General features: G+C 45.9%; 1 protein-coding gene across 1 annotated transcript in view; it reads left to right on the top strand.

Moving 5' to 3' along the window:
- VWDE (von Willebrand factor D and EGF domains) overlaps positions 1 to 14,052 on the top strand; it is a 402,281-nt gene that overhangs the window by 227,913 nt on the left and 160,316 nt on the right. Inside the window, exon 10 of the mRNA XM_078662843.1 lies at positions 5,957 to 6,230. Within this exon, the coding sequence (XP_078518969.1) occupies positions 5,957 to 6,230 (274 nt within the window). The remainder of the gene's footprint in view (positions 1 to 5,956; positions 6,231 to 14,052) is intronic.

Genomic DNA, 14,052 nt, shown 5'->3' on the forward strand with positions numbered 1-14,052 from the left:
TATTCTTCATACCTCGAGTGAGTGCTGCACTCTTATGGGAGGAGGATATAGAAGTCTTTGTGACAATAGTATTTGTCACACACACACTGACCAGCTCAAAGGTCTCGAAATGTCCATTCTGCTTCCGGTTTTTAATTCCCTCTAGCTTCAGCAACTGAACAACCTTAACAAGTTTCCAAATTTGAGTCTCCCCTTTGAGCTTGAGGTCCAGGACTAGTGGCTCTCCTGTGCCACCCCCCGGGGACCACTCCCACTATGTACTGTAAGTACAGAATAGGACATTAATGGGAAGCGATGGCTGCTGAAGGGCTAAAATGAGCAGTTTTTCAGCACTCGGCGAGTAGCAGGGGCAGGATTGGAAGCACATGCGCTCGGCGGGGGCTTTGACACCGCACAAGTCTACGGCCATAATCCAGACTTTAGCGATCACTTTACCACCTCAGTGAACGGGCTTCTGTTTCCTTGTTAATGGCGATGAGTTCCAGATGCCCCCCGGACCCTTCTGAGCGCAGCGCAGAGGCCATTTCTCAACACCCCCCGGCAGACTGACCCTCCCCATGTGGGAGAGCCCCAGGATGCAACACGTCACCAGGTGTGTCAGAGGTCAGGGAGGGGGTATTTTATAATCAAAGTGACACACGCATCCTGTGCAGTTGAAAGGGGATAAAACACCACCGAGCCTGCCGTAAAACCTTTATTTAGCGATTAACACCTATACTCGCACAGCTCATGTGAAGTAAAATGGTGCTTTGAGACTGATGCTGACCGAGCACGTTTTAAGAGGGTCCTGTAAAACAGCGCAGCCTACACACTATAATCATTAAAAGTCGTTTAAGTTTTAAACAGCGAGTGCATAAAATCACAAATATAGGACGAGTCATCATAACTTTCATTGAACATTCATAGATGGACCGTAATGGTCCAATCTAAGGGGGTATCGAGATGCAATATATATTATAAATACACTGAAGCGAAGAGAATAAGGAAAGGCCCGAAAAATCCAGATGTTTTGTAGTTGATTGGGGGAATTCTGTGTTTCTGTATATCCCAGATCTGTTGTGGGGGAGAGTCCCACTTTCTAGACCTTGAATCTCAGTGGTAAATGCACAGCCACCAACTGTTTGGTAAAGAATCATCAAATGGATAACCTTCATTGCAATCTCAACACTACAGCTGATTTTAAACCCTAAGCCAGTGAGATATGAGCCAGCAATGTATTGCTCTAAGCACTGTAGCTCGCGAGCGCGGCGTGCGTGCCCGAACACCCCCGCCCAACCCCCCCAATCCCCCCCCCCCCCTCCCCAGGAGAAAAAGTGAAAATCGAGTGGACAAATGGTGCATTTGCAAGCAATTTTGAGAAGGAAGGAAGGTTAATAAAGAAATTGTGAAAGTGCAGTTATGACAGTAATAAAGAGATGTCATACAACATAGGTAGCTACCTGCTTATTCAATATGTGGCTTCATAACAGACTTTGAGATACAATGCATTTCTGACTACCTCACAGAGGTTTTTTATTTAAAAACAAGTAAACAGATCGCAAACCTGACTGTGCTGCTCTGACCTAAGGGATGTGCCCTATAGCTGAGTGGCACATCTAACCGTTTGCCATTTTATGGATCAATGACCTGAAGTACAAGGGTGGCAGACGTGTGAGAGGGAAAATCCTTTAATCAGATGAAGAGCAATGTTATATATATATTTTGCCAAATTGCTCTCTCCTGCAAGTAGAATGCAGCGATTTCTCATACTTTCTGCAAATATCCCAGGGCTGAGGAAATAAATAGTGGAGGTGGCCTGCTCTCTCTTACCCTTCTCTGCCTGGCTGTGCTACACATATGTATCCTGTCGACCCTTCACTTGACCACATTCACATCATAGTTCGCATATTCTCTGGAGGGGCCTGCATCTCCAACTGCAGCTTCAACAGAAAAATTTTTGGGTGGCTCGGTGCCTGCCTCCAGGCAACCCAGGCAACTACTATTGTCAGAAACGGTTACCAGGGAACTTTCATACTGCGTAACGGCCTCCACCAAAATACTTTAAGTTGCCTCGGCAACCATCATGCATAGAATCTTCGCTATCAAGGTATCCATAGGCATAATGGAAAAAAACGCTTCAGCTTCTCTAAGGACATCAATTCAAGCTCCCCTGATATTATCTGCTTCCATTAGTGGTTGGGACAGTCGAAACCGTGGCCACATCAATAATACAATGGCCGGGCAGAGGCTGGGCGTGAGCCGGGTGCCCGAGCAATTATCTGGAACAAGAGTCGTGGCACTACAAAACATCAAACCTGCCATAGGAAGCGCTGTATTTAAAAAAAAAAAAAAAAAAAAAACTTACTGACCGAATGATGCCGGATGCCCAAACCCGCCATGGCACTCTCAGGGGTACAGCTGTGGGGGATCATGGTTAATACTTAACAGGTGGGAGTTTGAAATACAATACAAAAGGGCGGTTATCACCATTGTGATCACCATCACCATTGTGGCTCACCTCAGTAGTTCTCGTTGTCGATGTCCAGTTACAGTACGGTAACGGTAGTAGTCCAGCTCCACGACCACGAGGAAGGAAGAGTTACCATCAGGACAGGAGCACGCACACCACGTTTGAAGCAGGCAGCACTGTGTGTAGCAGTGGCTGCGGTTGCGGGGTGAGAGTGACTAAGGAGGTGACGTCACGTCATGCCAGACGTCATCAGGCAGGTCGGACTGACTCCAGCTCAGTATTGGCTGGAGCAGCCAAACTCCCCGCCCCATTAGGAGGCCGGGGGCTGCGGCATGAGGCAACCCCTGGTTTCCCAAGGGGGGGGGCTAGTGCGCATGTTCCCGCCGGGCAGAAAAATGACCTGTCCGAAAGAGGACACACGCACTAGCGCGTCTGCACAGCCCCACCCCCCCCTTTTCCTGATGGTTTCTGGTCCGGCCCGGTGACCGGCCGGCCAGAAACTAGTTGCTGAATGTTTGATTTTAGGCACACAGTGGCGGTCCCAGATGGCGGCAGTGTGCATTGGGAGGGCAATGCCCCAACGCCCCAATGGACGCACCGCCGCTGCTATATCTACAAGGTTTCATCAACCGAGATGAGCTGACACTGCTCGCCCACTTCATCATTCATTGACACTGACCGTGTTCACTGTTCACAGTATGAGCAAGTGCATATACATTTATGCATCTAGTGACTCCTAAGCTTGTTACACAAAACGAACTAATTTGGCTGACAATTTACCACTCATTAATCAATTGCATAAAGACATATTTATATTTGAAATTGTGTCCCATATACTGTGCGTTCTGTAGACACCATTCCTGTTTCAGGTGTGCGTGATAGCTGTGGCAACCCTTGATGTGTGTTCTTGTTATACTATGAGAAATGCTCTTCGTGTAGCATTATCAAACTAGTCACTCATCCCCATAGACTACGCTTTGTTACGAAATCCTCAACAATCAGTTCTCAGTTAAAATAAAATACCACAAACCTTGCTGTATCTGTGGCCAATTAAGTATTACAGGCAGACGCAATTGCAGTTACCTTGCATTTAAAAGGGGCTTGATTTGAATGGTGCAGCTGGTGCGGTGGCACCAGGGCCAAAAGCTTTAGGGACCCCACTAAAAGCAGAATATTGCTAAATGTTACTGCTAAACCGGTAGTCACAAGTGCAGTTACCGTACAGGCACTAGGGCCATGATTTGAATGGTGCTGCAGGTGCCGTAGCACCAGTTCCAAAAGTTGTCAAAACTCCTCTAAACACCACTTCTATTATTTCCCTCTTTCATTTTTCAAAGTTTTGCTGTTACTTACCCACACTACACCACTAGTAACCGCACAATTTAATTTAATTTAATTGTGGGTTTCTAAAGCGCTAGAATCGACTCCCGAAGGAGTATCTCTGCGCTGTAGACCGCTGGGGAACCCGTCCTGGCTTTCCCTGTGAGATGGTCCCTACTGGGTATCTCCAAGGTGAAACCAGGCATCCCCGGCGTATGTGGGGGGCCGTTGTGGAGATGAGGCAAGCTAATGCCCAGAGTTGCCGAGTGTGATCCCTGGTTAGAGTAGGCACCGAGGCGAGAATTATCGAGTCCGCTGACCCTGGTCCACGACCCTGCCGCGTCGGGGATAGAACCCTGGTCCCGGCCGTCCTCTGCTTCCGGGTCTGCCGCCTCTAACCAGTGAGCCACACCACTCCACCCTCTAACCAGTGAGCCACACCACTCCACAATATAATGCCTTTTTGTACATAAACAAATCATAACATTTTAACATACTTTATATAACTTACATTTTACAACTACTCAGCAAGCTACAACGTACAACACAAAAGAGCTTAATATTAATAACAAAGGTGAAACCGAATGCATTTGCCAGTGCTTATTAAATCTCCTGACGGGAGCAAACATGCAAGTCTGCTCCCTGCTCTTGGGGATTTAATCATGCACCTGCTGGCTAGGAGCAGACTTGGGTTCTGTTTCCCTACCTGTAATCTCGCGGGCAACTAAAAAGAACACATATTGTTTCCATTTGCTGGAAGCAAGCAAAAAACAGCTGCTCCCTCCGAGCAGGAGAAATGTCAGCTCCTACACCTCGTGGGGGCCCCGGGACTCACCCATGGCCCTCAATGGTCAGCATGGATCCCTCCCCTTTATAATAACATGTAGCACCCAGGGATAGAGGTGCCTATTAAGGCTAAAAAAGGGGGGCTGCATGCCTCCTGCCCTGTTTAATTTCATTTGCCCCCAGGGGATGGGTTCCCCGGCGCTTTTTTAAGTATTGAGGGGTGCCACGCAGCCCATCCCCTATTCATCGGAATTTGGCCCTAGGGGATGGGATTCCCAAGCACAATTAAGGCTCGGGAAAGGATGCTGCACACCCCCTCCACTTCTCCCCTTAATATGTATGTTGTGGTTCCGGGGATGGGGTCTCCGAGGACTGAAGGCCAACCCTCAGTTGCACACACCCAAAGATGGGCATGGTGTAGGGTTGGCAGCCTACTGAAGGGCCTGGTGGCAGGCCTAGCTCTGCAGCCAACCCAATGCCGCACATGGCGAAATTCCCTGCTCAGCGTTGGTGTCATAAATGATATTATAAAACATATAATAAGTAATGTAATATGTGGTGCATAAGCAGTGCATGGCAGGACAAGAGCGAAAGTTAGCTCTGCTGGAACAATATTTAGAGTGGGGGTGCTGGCATCAATGTTAGATCACTGAAGTCATAGGCGATCATGACAATTTCTAACTCAAATTAGAAATTGAGCAAATTAATTCAGCAGGAGATTTGTACGGGTGTAGTATGTAGCTGAAGGTGTATTTTGGAGCATGCTGTAGCAAATATAATACTGAAGCATTGTGCGATAGTGCACCTGCATTTATAGACAGCGCATATTCCATTGAAACTATCTGGCACACAAATGATAATGTGAGGAAATCAGATTTCAGTGAATTTTTATCATTTGGTCATTACCAATTTAGTGTCTTGATTTTTTTTGATCCACGGAAATTACAAATAATGTGTGTCATTTTGTTTCGAAAATGCTGAGGTATTCTGAAATTCAATGACATCTAAATATTGCTGTGTTGCAAAAAAAAATTATCTTTAAAGTTTTTTTTTCACTTTCCCTGTACCCAGCAAGATTGTCACATAGTTCACTTTAAAAGCTCCTCTCACTTTGTAGTCCCAGGAAGGAAAATAAACCAACCCCCATGTTAAAAGAATAAACCGGAATTTGTCAGACGACATAGCCTGACATTTGACCTCCTTGAAGCACGGCAAATGTGACAAGATGAATACAAAATATAAAGGCATAATTTTTAATTGCTCTTTCTCGACCAGAAATCGGTTGACAACCTACAGTAAGGGAAATTCTATACGATAATGCAAATTGATTTTTTTACATTTTAGGATTCACACAATGAACAGCAAATGTTTCTTATCTTTTTCTTTTTCTTCTGCTGACAGGCTTTATGATAATTTTAAAACAGGAACCTTTATGTTGTACAAAAGTTCTGCGCGAGACTTCGAAGTCCATGTGCGGCAGTGGGACTGTGGGAGTCTGCACTTTCCAGCATCATGTAACTGTGGCTTTGTTGCAAAGGAAGGAAATGACGTGATCGCGTTTGATATGTGCAGTGGTCAGCTACATGAATCACAACCCCACTTATCGGTGAAGAGCAAGGATACCATGAGTGACAATGTCAGAATCACCGAATCCTATCTGGGAAGAAAAGTAACAGTATGTACCATATCTTTTCTTTATAAATCCTCATTCATTTTCTACTGTTGACCTCATTTGGGGAAGACCGCGAAAGACACAGTGACATCTTGCTAGTTCTGAAAAGGGGACTTATTGTGTCAGGGCAAGGATTCCCATAACATTCGGGCAGTATGTAACATTTTATTAATTCTAATTTAACATAGTATTTTTGCCTTTGTTGTAACGTTGCTTTGTGATTCATCTTCACCATCTTTTCCAGTGGGAGGACGATCAACCCATTCACCTCCTGAAAATATTTTTTTTCAGTTCTGTTTTGGTATTCCAGTAGCCTGCTCATGGGGTCACCCAGTGTTTCCTTTCTCAGTAGCTAACTTCTCTATTACAGTACCCTCAGATTAACTTCAGTAACTTGCCTTTTCTTTCTATCAGGACCATCTATGTAATTCTGTGACAATCACTTCATAAGTAACTAATAAAAAATTAGACATCAATAATGGCCTACACATACGGTCCCTTACACCCTTCCTCTGCTTCATGGCCAGTTTATTCACAGTCTCACGGCCCTTCAATTCACAATACCCTATTCTGACCAAAGATTTGGAGAGGGCGTTCGACCTAAAGGTTAGGGAGTGCAGCTTTTGAGAAGGCAATCTCTCCCTTTGGCTGCTGAAATAAGGGACGAGCATTTCGTTTGCTAGGCTACATGCTAATGCAATTGTCACTATGTTCCACCCATCCACCAAAAGTATCAGATTCTGGAAGCAGCTTCTGCTCCATTGTTATGGATACCAATTCTCCATTTGGCTATGGATAATTGGATTTCAGATATCGAAGTGTGCTAAACTAAAACCTAGCACATAATAATGTTGCTTTGGTTAAAATTCAAAATAGCCAGATTTTTCATGAAGTATTGGACTGAACAGTGCTCATCAAGAAACTGATTTGGATACCAGGGCCGGCTTTAGCACTGGTGGCGCCCAGTGCAACACTTTTGTTGGCGCACCTCAATGACCACCTCCCCCGCGTATTCCCTCACCACCACCCTTTAATAGTGCCCCTCAAGTCTCCATAACCACTCTGTCTCAGATGCATGTAATTAGTTATATAGTGCTACTCATACCAGTGTAGGGTGTCAGGACACTTAGCAGCAAACATACATTACACAGAGACAATCAATCATGCGTTCTTAATCAGTGTATAGGAAATCTTACATAAGCCAAAAGACTACAAGGTGTAGGTGTGACATGTCATCCATACTGGTAAGCAATATAGTTTGAGTGCTTGGTCAAGAGAAGCACAAACTCCGAATTTAAAATGGAACACCATAGTTGGGAGTTCTCTTTAATAATAAGACATTATTTCTACCCATATTAACATTTTTTGCAACAGTAATCTATGCACTAATCTATACTTTGCTGTGGGCATGCAGTTATTTGATGAAAGTTAATTGCTCATTGTTCTATATTAGGATTTTAATTTCTAAATTGCAAGTAACAAAAGGATGTCTCTTTTAAAAGCAGTAGCCCATTGACCTATTTACATTATAAGCAGTTTGTGTTCTGCATAGTAAACGTTCTTTGCAGCAGGCCTATTGAACCTCTGCGCTAATTTACAGTGAGTCAAACCCTTAAGTAGACGAAACTCCTATCTCTGTCCAGGAAGAACATTAATGACAGGAGTTATCTTAAGATTTTTGTTGTTGCCTGGAAATTGCTGGATGCAAGGGACGCGGCAGCAGGTGCATTAAAACCATAACAAACTTGCAAACACTGGGGCCCCCTAGCAAAGTCCGCAACCAGTGCGATGGCACTGGTCACATCACCCTAGAGCCAGCCCTATTAAACTTTCAGGCATGCAACATCTGTTTAAAGCACCACCTCAATAATAATACATTGTACAAAGCATGATAAACTAATTTGACATGCAGCAAATGTGGTTTAAGTTGTGTTTAATGATGCCTACACCAGCTTTGCAATTCTGATACAGGTTTACAGGACTTCTACGTTTTACAACCACAATTGTGGGAAGAAAAATGGTTACAGCGGGCCAGTGAGTTCTGGATATTGAGGCGAGGAAATGCATATTATTTGAATAGATTAGGGTGGGCACAGTTTTTATTCTTCTCATATGTTTTGAAAACATATCAAAGAGATAGTTGAGGTTTGTTGCATTTGCCTAAAAAACTGCATTGCAACAGAATACAGGTGTTCAATAAATGTATCTGTAAGTAGGTTGAAATTTGGGAAGAGGCAGTGCCTAATTTGAGCCTTTGGCTTCTGGTAAACTGCACCAGCACCTAATTGTCAACACAGGCACATATGTCAGTCTGCCAGATGGCGGTACTGTTTGTCTTACTTATAGATCAGCACAACAGTAGTTGTTTATTAATTCAATATATATTAAAAATGACTGATACCTGCAGGCCAAACTATTCTTATAACTTTGGTGGCTTGAATAGTCTGAATTGTCACACTTGTAGGTGTGTGATGATTAGTAGTTGTATTGGTACTGTCATTGGCAGTTATGGTAGGGACAATGGGTAATGCCAGCTGTGGTGACCTTATGACAAGGGCCCTGACACTTAGTCATGTATACATTAAGCACTTGGAAGAAGACAAGGATAGTCTTGTGATCTCTAAAAACATTTTCTAGAGAAATGGCCGCAGTAACAAATCTATTCAGAGGAACCAAGTATGGCTCCTTTGTTCAAAGTAAATCACTCAGAATGCACTTGGACAACCAGCAAAAGAGGCAGATGTTGTTTAACTTCTAGACAGAGTGTGTGGGGCACAGACAGTCTTTCATACCGGAAATTGTTATTGTTATTGTTATTGTTATTATGGGTTTATATAGCGCCGGGTCACCTACAGGTCTCAGGGCGCTTTGACCACAGAACATAACATCCGAGAAAAAGAAAGGGTGGAGTGCCTAAGCTGGACTGAGTGCTGTTCGGAACAAGTTGGTCTTCAAGGCTTTCCTGAAGCGGAGTAGATTCTCCTCCTTTCGGAGTGTTTCAGGCAGGGCATTCCAAAGCTTCGGTAATAAAACCGAAAAAGATCTCCCTCCCATTGTGGCCAGCTTAAAACGAGGACATACAAGGAGTTTGGCATCAGAGGACCTGAGATTTCTTTCCGGTCTATATATCTCGATCCGTTCCTTGATGTAGGTCGGGGCCTTCCCGTAAATGGCTTTGTGGGCTATGCAGAGGCCTTTGAAAACAGACCTCTGTCCAGTTGGTAGCCAATGTAGACTTTTTAATAGTGGAGAGGCATGCGTTCTCCGCGGGAGATTGAAGATAAGTCTCGCGGCGTCGTTTAAGACTACCTGAAGTCTGTTTGTTAATATTTTTGGCAGGCCTAGGTAGAGCGCATTGCCATAATCGAGTCTTGACACTATCGTGGCCGAGACCACTGTGCGTATCATCGACTGGGAGAGAAGAGGGACTAGTTTACGCAACTGTCTTAGAAGACCTGTACAAGTGCCAACCACGGTGGAAACCTGGTTGGTCATTGAGAGGCCACTGTCCAATTTAATGCCCAGACTTTTGACCGTGGCTGCTGGCTGTGGGGTTGGGCCCAGCTCCTGGGGCCAGTACATATCGCTCCAGGAGGAGCACTTAGATGGTATTATCAGCACCTCTGTCTTTTCCGGGTTGAAATAAACACAGCAAACCATGTAGTGGCATAGACTGTTATTATCACTGGAAAATATGTATGTTTTTAATTATGTTCATTATCTCCACTATCAACAAGTTCTACCGTAATCCCTGACAGGCAGAATCATATCCGCTAAATCAGAACATGATGCGAACTAATGACACTTTCTATTTCTGAACTTTTTAATGATATTGTGCTGTTAAGTTATAATGTCTGTCTCTTACCAGGGTCAGATCTCTCAGAGTTTCATATTTTGGAGGATACTAAAATGAGTAATGTTAAATTTGGTAACAAAAAACATTCTTTACCTCTAAGAGTCATCAAGAGACTTTCAGGGATTCGCATAGGTGACCGTGTGTTACACAAACACGGCTATTATATTAGGGCGAGACTTGATGGCCAAACTAACAAGCATTGGCATAGCCAATAGGTCTTGCTTTTGGAACCTTATAAATATTTAGTTATGCAGCAAGATGACTTGAAGATGTAATGCCAATACAGTGTTTAAATAATGAATACAAAAAAATATTAAATGAGGCAATATGGAGAGGTAATACCTGCCTGCGTTTGGTTGTTCTATTGAAATATGCAGCTTAGCCACAAGAATACTCCTCCACTCACCATCCCCAATGAGTGGCAAGGAAAGTATGGCACTTGTTGCAAATGTATTAAACGCATACTACAAAAAAGATTCAAGGATAGCAATGCTTAAGTAACGTTTCCATAAATGCAAGGTTCCTTTTGGAGATCAGATCCTCTTTCTGCTCCTCAGAAAGATCCGCTAGTTGTCTTTTAAACATTAAACTCTACCAACACTCACCCAATGTATTCCAACGCTCAGACATTGCACATTCTACTTTACTTACAACACAAATCACTAGGGCCTCTACAGCTGCAATTCGACACACCTAGCTCTGCCAGTGCACAGGCAAGACTGAACTCTTTAACAGTCCCTTACCAGCAGCAACTACCATAGAAAAGATACAAAAGGGGGTGGGGTCGCACACTACTCACACACCGGCGGTGTCGCCCCTAAGGACTCTGATCAATGTAGTAAAGTGTTCGCGATGCATCATCTTTAGATCTTCTGCTATCTTCGCTGTCTTCGCCATCCCTGGACACATGTTTCGGGGTATCACCCCTCGTCAGCAGGGATAGGCCGTGTACTGGGGTTGCCGATGGCTGCCAATATCTGCCAGGTATAGTACCACTCAGGCGCGTAGGTGCGGGATCCCAGGCTCGTCAGCCCACTGCTCACGGGAGCTTTAAAGTTACAAATGGGGGTGGGGTCGCACACTACTCACACACCGGCGGTATCGCCCCTAAGGACTCTGGTCAATGTAGTAAAGTGTTCGCGATGCATCATCTTTTGATCTTCTGCTATCTTCGCTGTCTTCACCATCCCTGGACACGTGTTTCGGGGTATCACCCCTCGTCAGCAGGGATAGGCCGTGTACTGGGGTTGCCGATGGCTGCCAATATCTGCCAGGTATAGTACCTGTTAGAAGCGGCTGTCTCTAGTTGGCAGAGGTATACACTTCTGACAAATAGGGACACACCTTTTCTAGTCAGGGCAAGGGGATCACACACTTAGATAACCCCTGCTCACCCCCTTGGTAGCTTGGCAAAGCAGACAGGCTTATCTCAGAGGCAGTGCGTTAAGCATTTATGACCACATACAGTAATAAAGTGAATACACTACAAATGGACACGACACAGTAGTATTATAAAAATAAGAATGTTTATATAAGGCTTAGCACAAGACCAAATAACGACAAAAATATACCACAGTCTTAATAAATACGCTTAGAAGGAAAAATAATAGTTCAAGCACGGTTTCTTCTTAGCACAAAGTCTTTAGTATCAAAAGCAACTCTTCTTCTTTCAAACACAGTTCTTGGCAACAATGTAACCCACACGGGAGTCACACGACGTCGAGGCCAAGTTAATCCAAAGGTTCGGCGTCGACCGCGAGGAGCGCTACGTCGAGCCTGGAGTCGCACAGACTCCAACAACACAGTACCTTGGAAAAGTGAAGCACTCGATGATCAGCGGCGTCGAGATGTCCGGCGTCGCGTCTTCGGCGTCGATCGGGCCTCGGAGTCGGGGCGATCTGCTGCGGCGTTGACCCAAGTCAGGCGGGAGCAGCGCTCACGGGATGAAGCAGGATACGGCGTCGTCGATGTCGATGTTGCAAGAGTGAGCAGCGCTCACGGCGTCGAGAGGGCTCGGCGTCGATGCGATCAGCGGTGGCGTCGACACAGGGTCACTTGGAGCTGGAGCCGAACTCGCTACTCACTGGCGTCGCTACTGGCGTCGATCGGGCCCGGCGGCCGGCGGCGAAGGTGCGGGACACTGGAGCCGTTACTCACGATGTCGAGCTGGATTCAGCGACGTCCGTCGGCGTCGAGACTGCTGGATTCTTCAGAGGTGCTGGATTTCAGGTTCCAGCAACAAGCACTTTTAGCAAATAAATGAAGTCCTTTGACCCTGTGACTTCAACAGGAGGCTGGCACTTCTTCCAGCCCTTGGAGATTTTCTTAGCAAGTTTGAGAGTACACACTCAGTTCCTCTCTCCTGGTTCCTTGGCAAAAATAAAGAAGCAACTGCAGGATTCCCCCAACAAACAGCACTCTGGCAGAAGGGGTAGACAGTCCTTGGATCAGCAGGCTTCTTGTCCTTGGTTCAGGTTTCCTTGTCAGAAGTGATCCAAATTCTTGGTTCAGGGGTCCTTCTCTTATACCCCTTTTTGGCTTTGATCCCTTTGTCCATGCAGGGGAATTTCCCCCCATCCTGGGTTTGTTGTGGGTGTTGCCAGGCCTAGGCACCTGGCCTATTCACTGTGCAGGGCAGAGTCCTCAGCCGCCCAGCAGGAGCGGAGCCAGCATTGTCACTGGCAGGGGCAGGGCCATCAGTTGCCCGGCAGGAGGTGGGGCCAGGAAAGTCCCTGGCAGGCACAGAGTCATCAGTCGCCTGGCAGGGGGGCGGAGCCAGCATTGTATCAGGCAGGGCAGGCTATCAGGAGCTACTCTTCCCCTACTCTTAATGCAAATGCCCCACTCACCCCACACTGACTCATTCAGACCTCTGGAGCCACCCAGCTCCTGTCACACGCACACCAGAACCAGCAGAGACCGGTAGACAGTTAGACAAAAAAATAGCTACTTTCTAAAAGTGCTATTTTCAAACACAGTCTAAAAACCATCCACCCAAACGGATGCGTTATTAAACCCTGAGTTCAGGGATACCAAACTCGACATTGCACCATGCTCCCCGAGCCCGCTAGGATTATAGCATTAATAATCCTGGCAGCCCATTCTTACTGATGGAGAGCAGGTTACCTTACAATAGTGAAAAACGAATATGGCTGTAATTCACTATCAGGACATGCCAACCGTGTCAGGCTTGTCCTACCTTATGCTTACAATGCACCCTGCCCTCGGGCCTACCATAGGGGTGACTAACATGAAGTTAAGGGAAGGTTTAGGGACTGGCAAGTAGGTGTACTTGCGCAGTCTGCGTGACAGTACCAGACTGCACGTGGTCTAGCAATGGCAGACCTGTAGACATACTTTTACTAGGCTGCTTCTGTGGGTGGCACAACACGTGCTGCAAGCGCACTAGCAGCATTTGTATTTACAAGCCCTGGCACTCCTAGTGCACTCTACTAGGAACTGACAGTAAACCAAATAAGCCAAACATGGAAGTCAATCAATACAGCAATTTCACATAGGGAGCACTTGCACTGTGGCACTGATCAGCAGAGGCACAGTGCCCAAAGCATATACCAGCAAAAACATCGTAAACAGAGGAGGCAAACAGAAAAAATGGAGGAGAGACTCAGGCCAATGATGTCAGGTCTAACACGTGTCCCCTCCAGCTGAAATGTGGGGAGAACTACCCTTACCCTAGGGAGTCCTCATCACTAAGGCGGAAAAATCTGGACAGACCATCAGCATTGGCGTGATCTGTGCCAGGGCGGTGTTCCACCGTGAAGTCCATCCCCTGTAGGGAAATGGACCACCTCAACAGCTTTGGATTCTCACCCCTCATCTGCATCAACCATCTGAGGGGCCTGTGGTCTGTCTGAACCCAGAAGTGAGTCCCAAACAGGTAGGGCCTTAGCTTCTTCAGCGCCCAGACCACAGCAAATGCTTCTCTCTCTATCGCACTCCACCTCTGTT

Source organism: Lissotriton helveticus, chromosome 10 (assembly GCF_964261635.1).
Source record: "Lissotriton helveticus chromosome 10, aLisHel1.1, whole genome shotgun sequence".
In the NCBI taxonomy this organism is placed as follows: domain Eukaryota; kingdom Metazoa; phylum Chordata; class Amphibia; order Caudata; family Salamandridae; genus Lissotriton; species Lissotriton helveticus.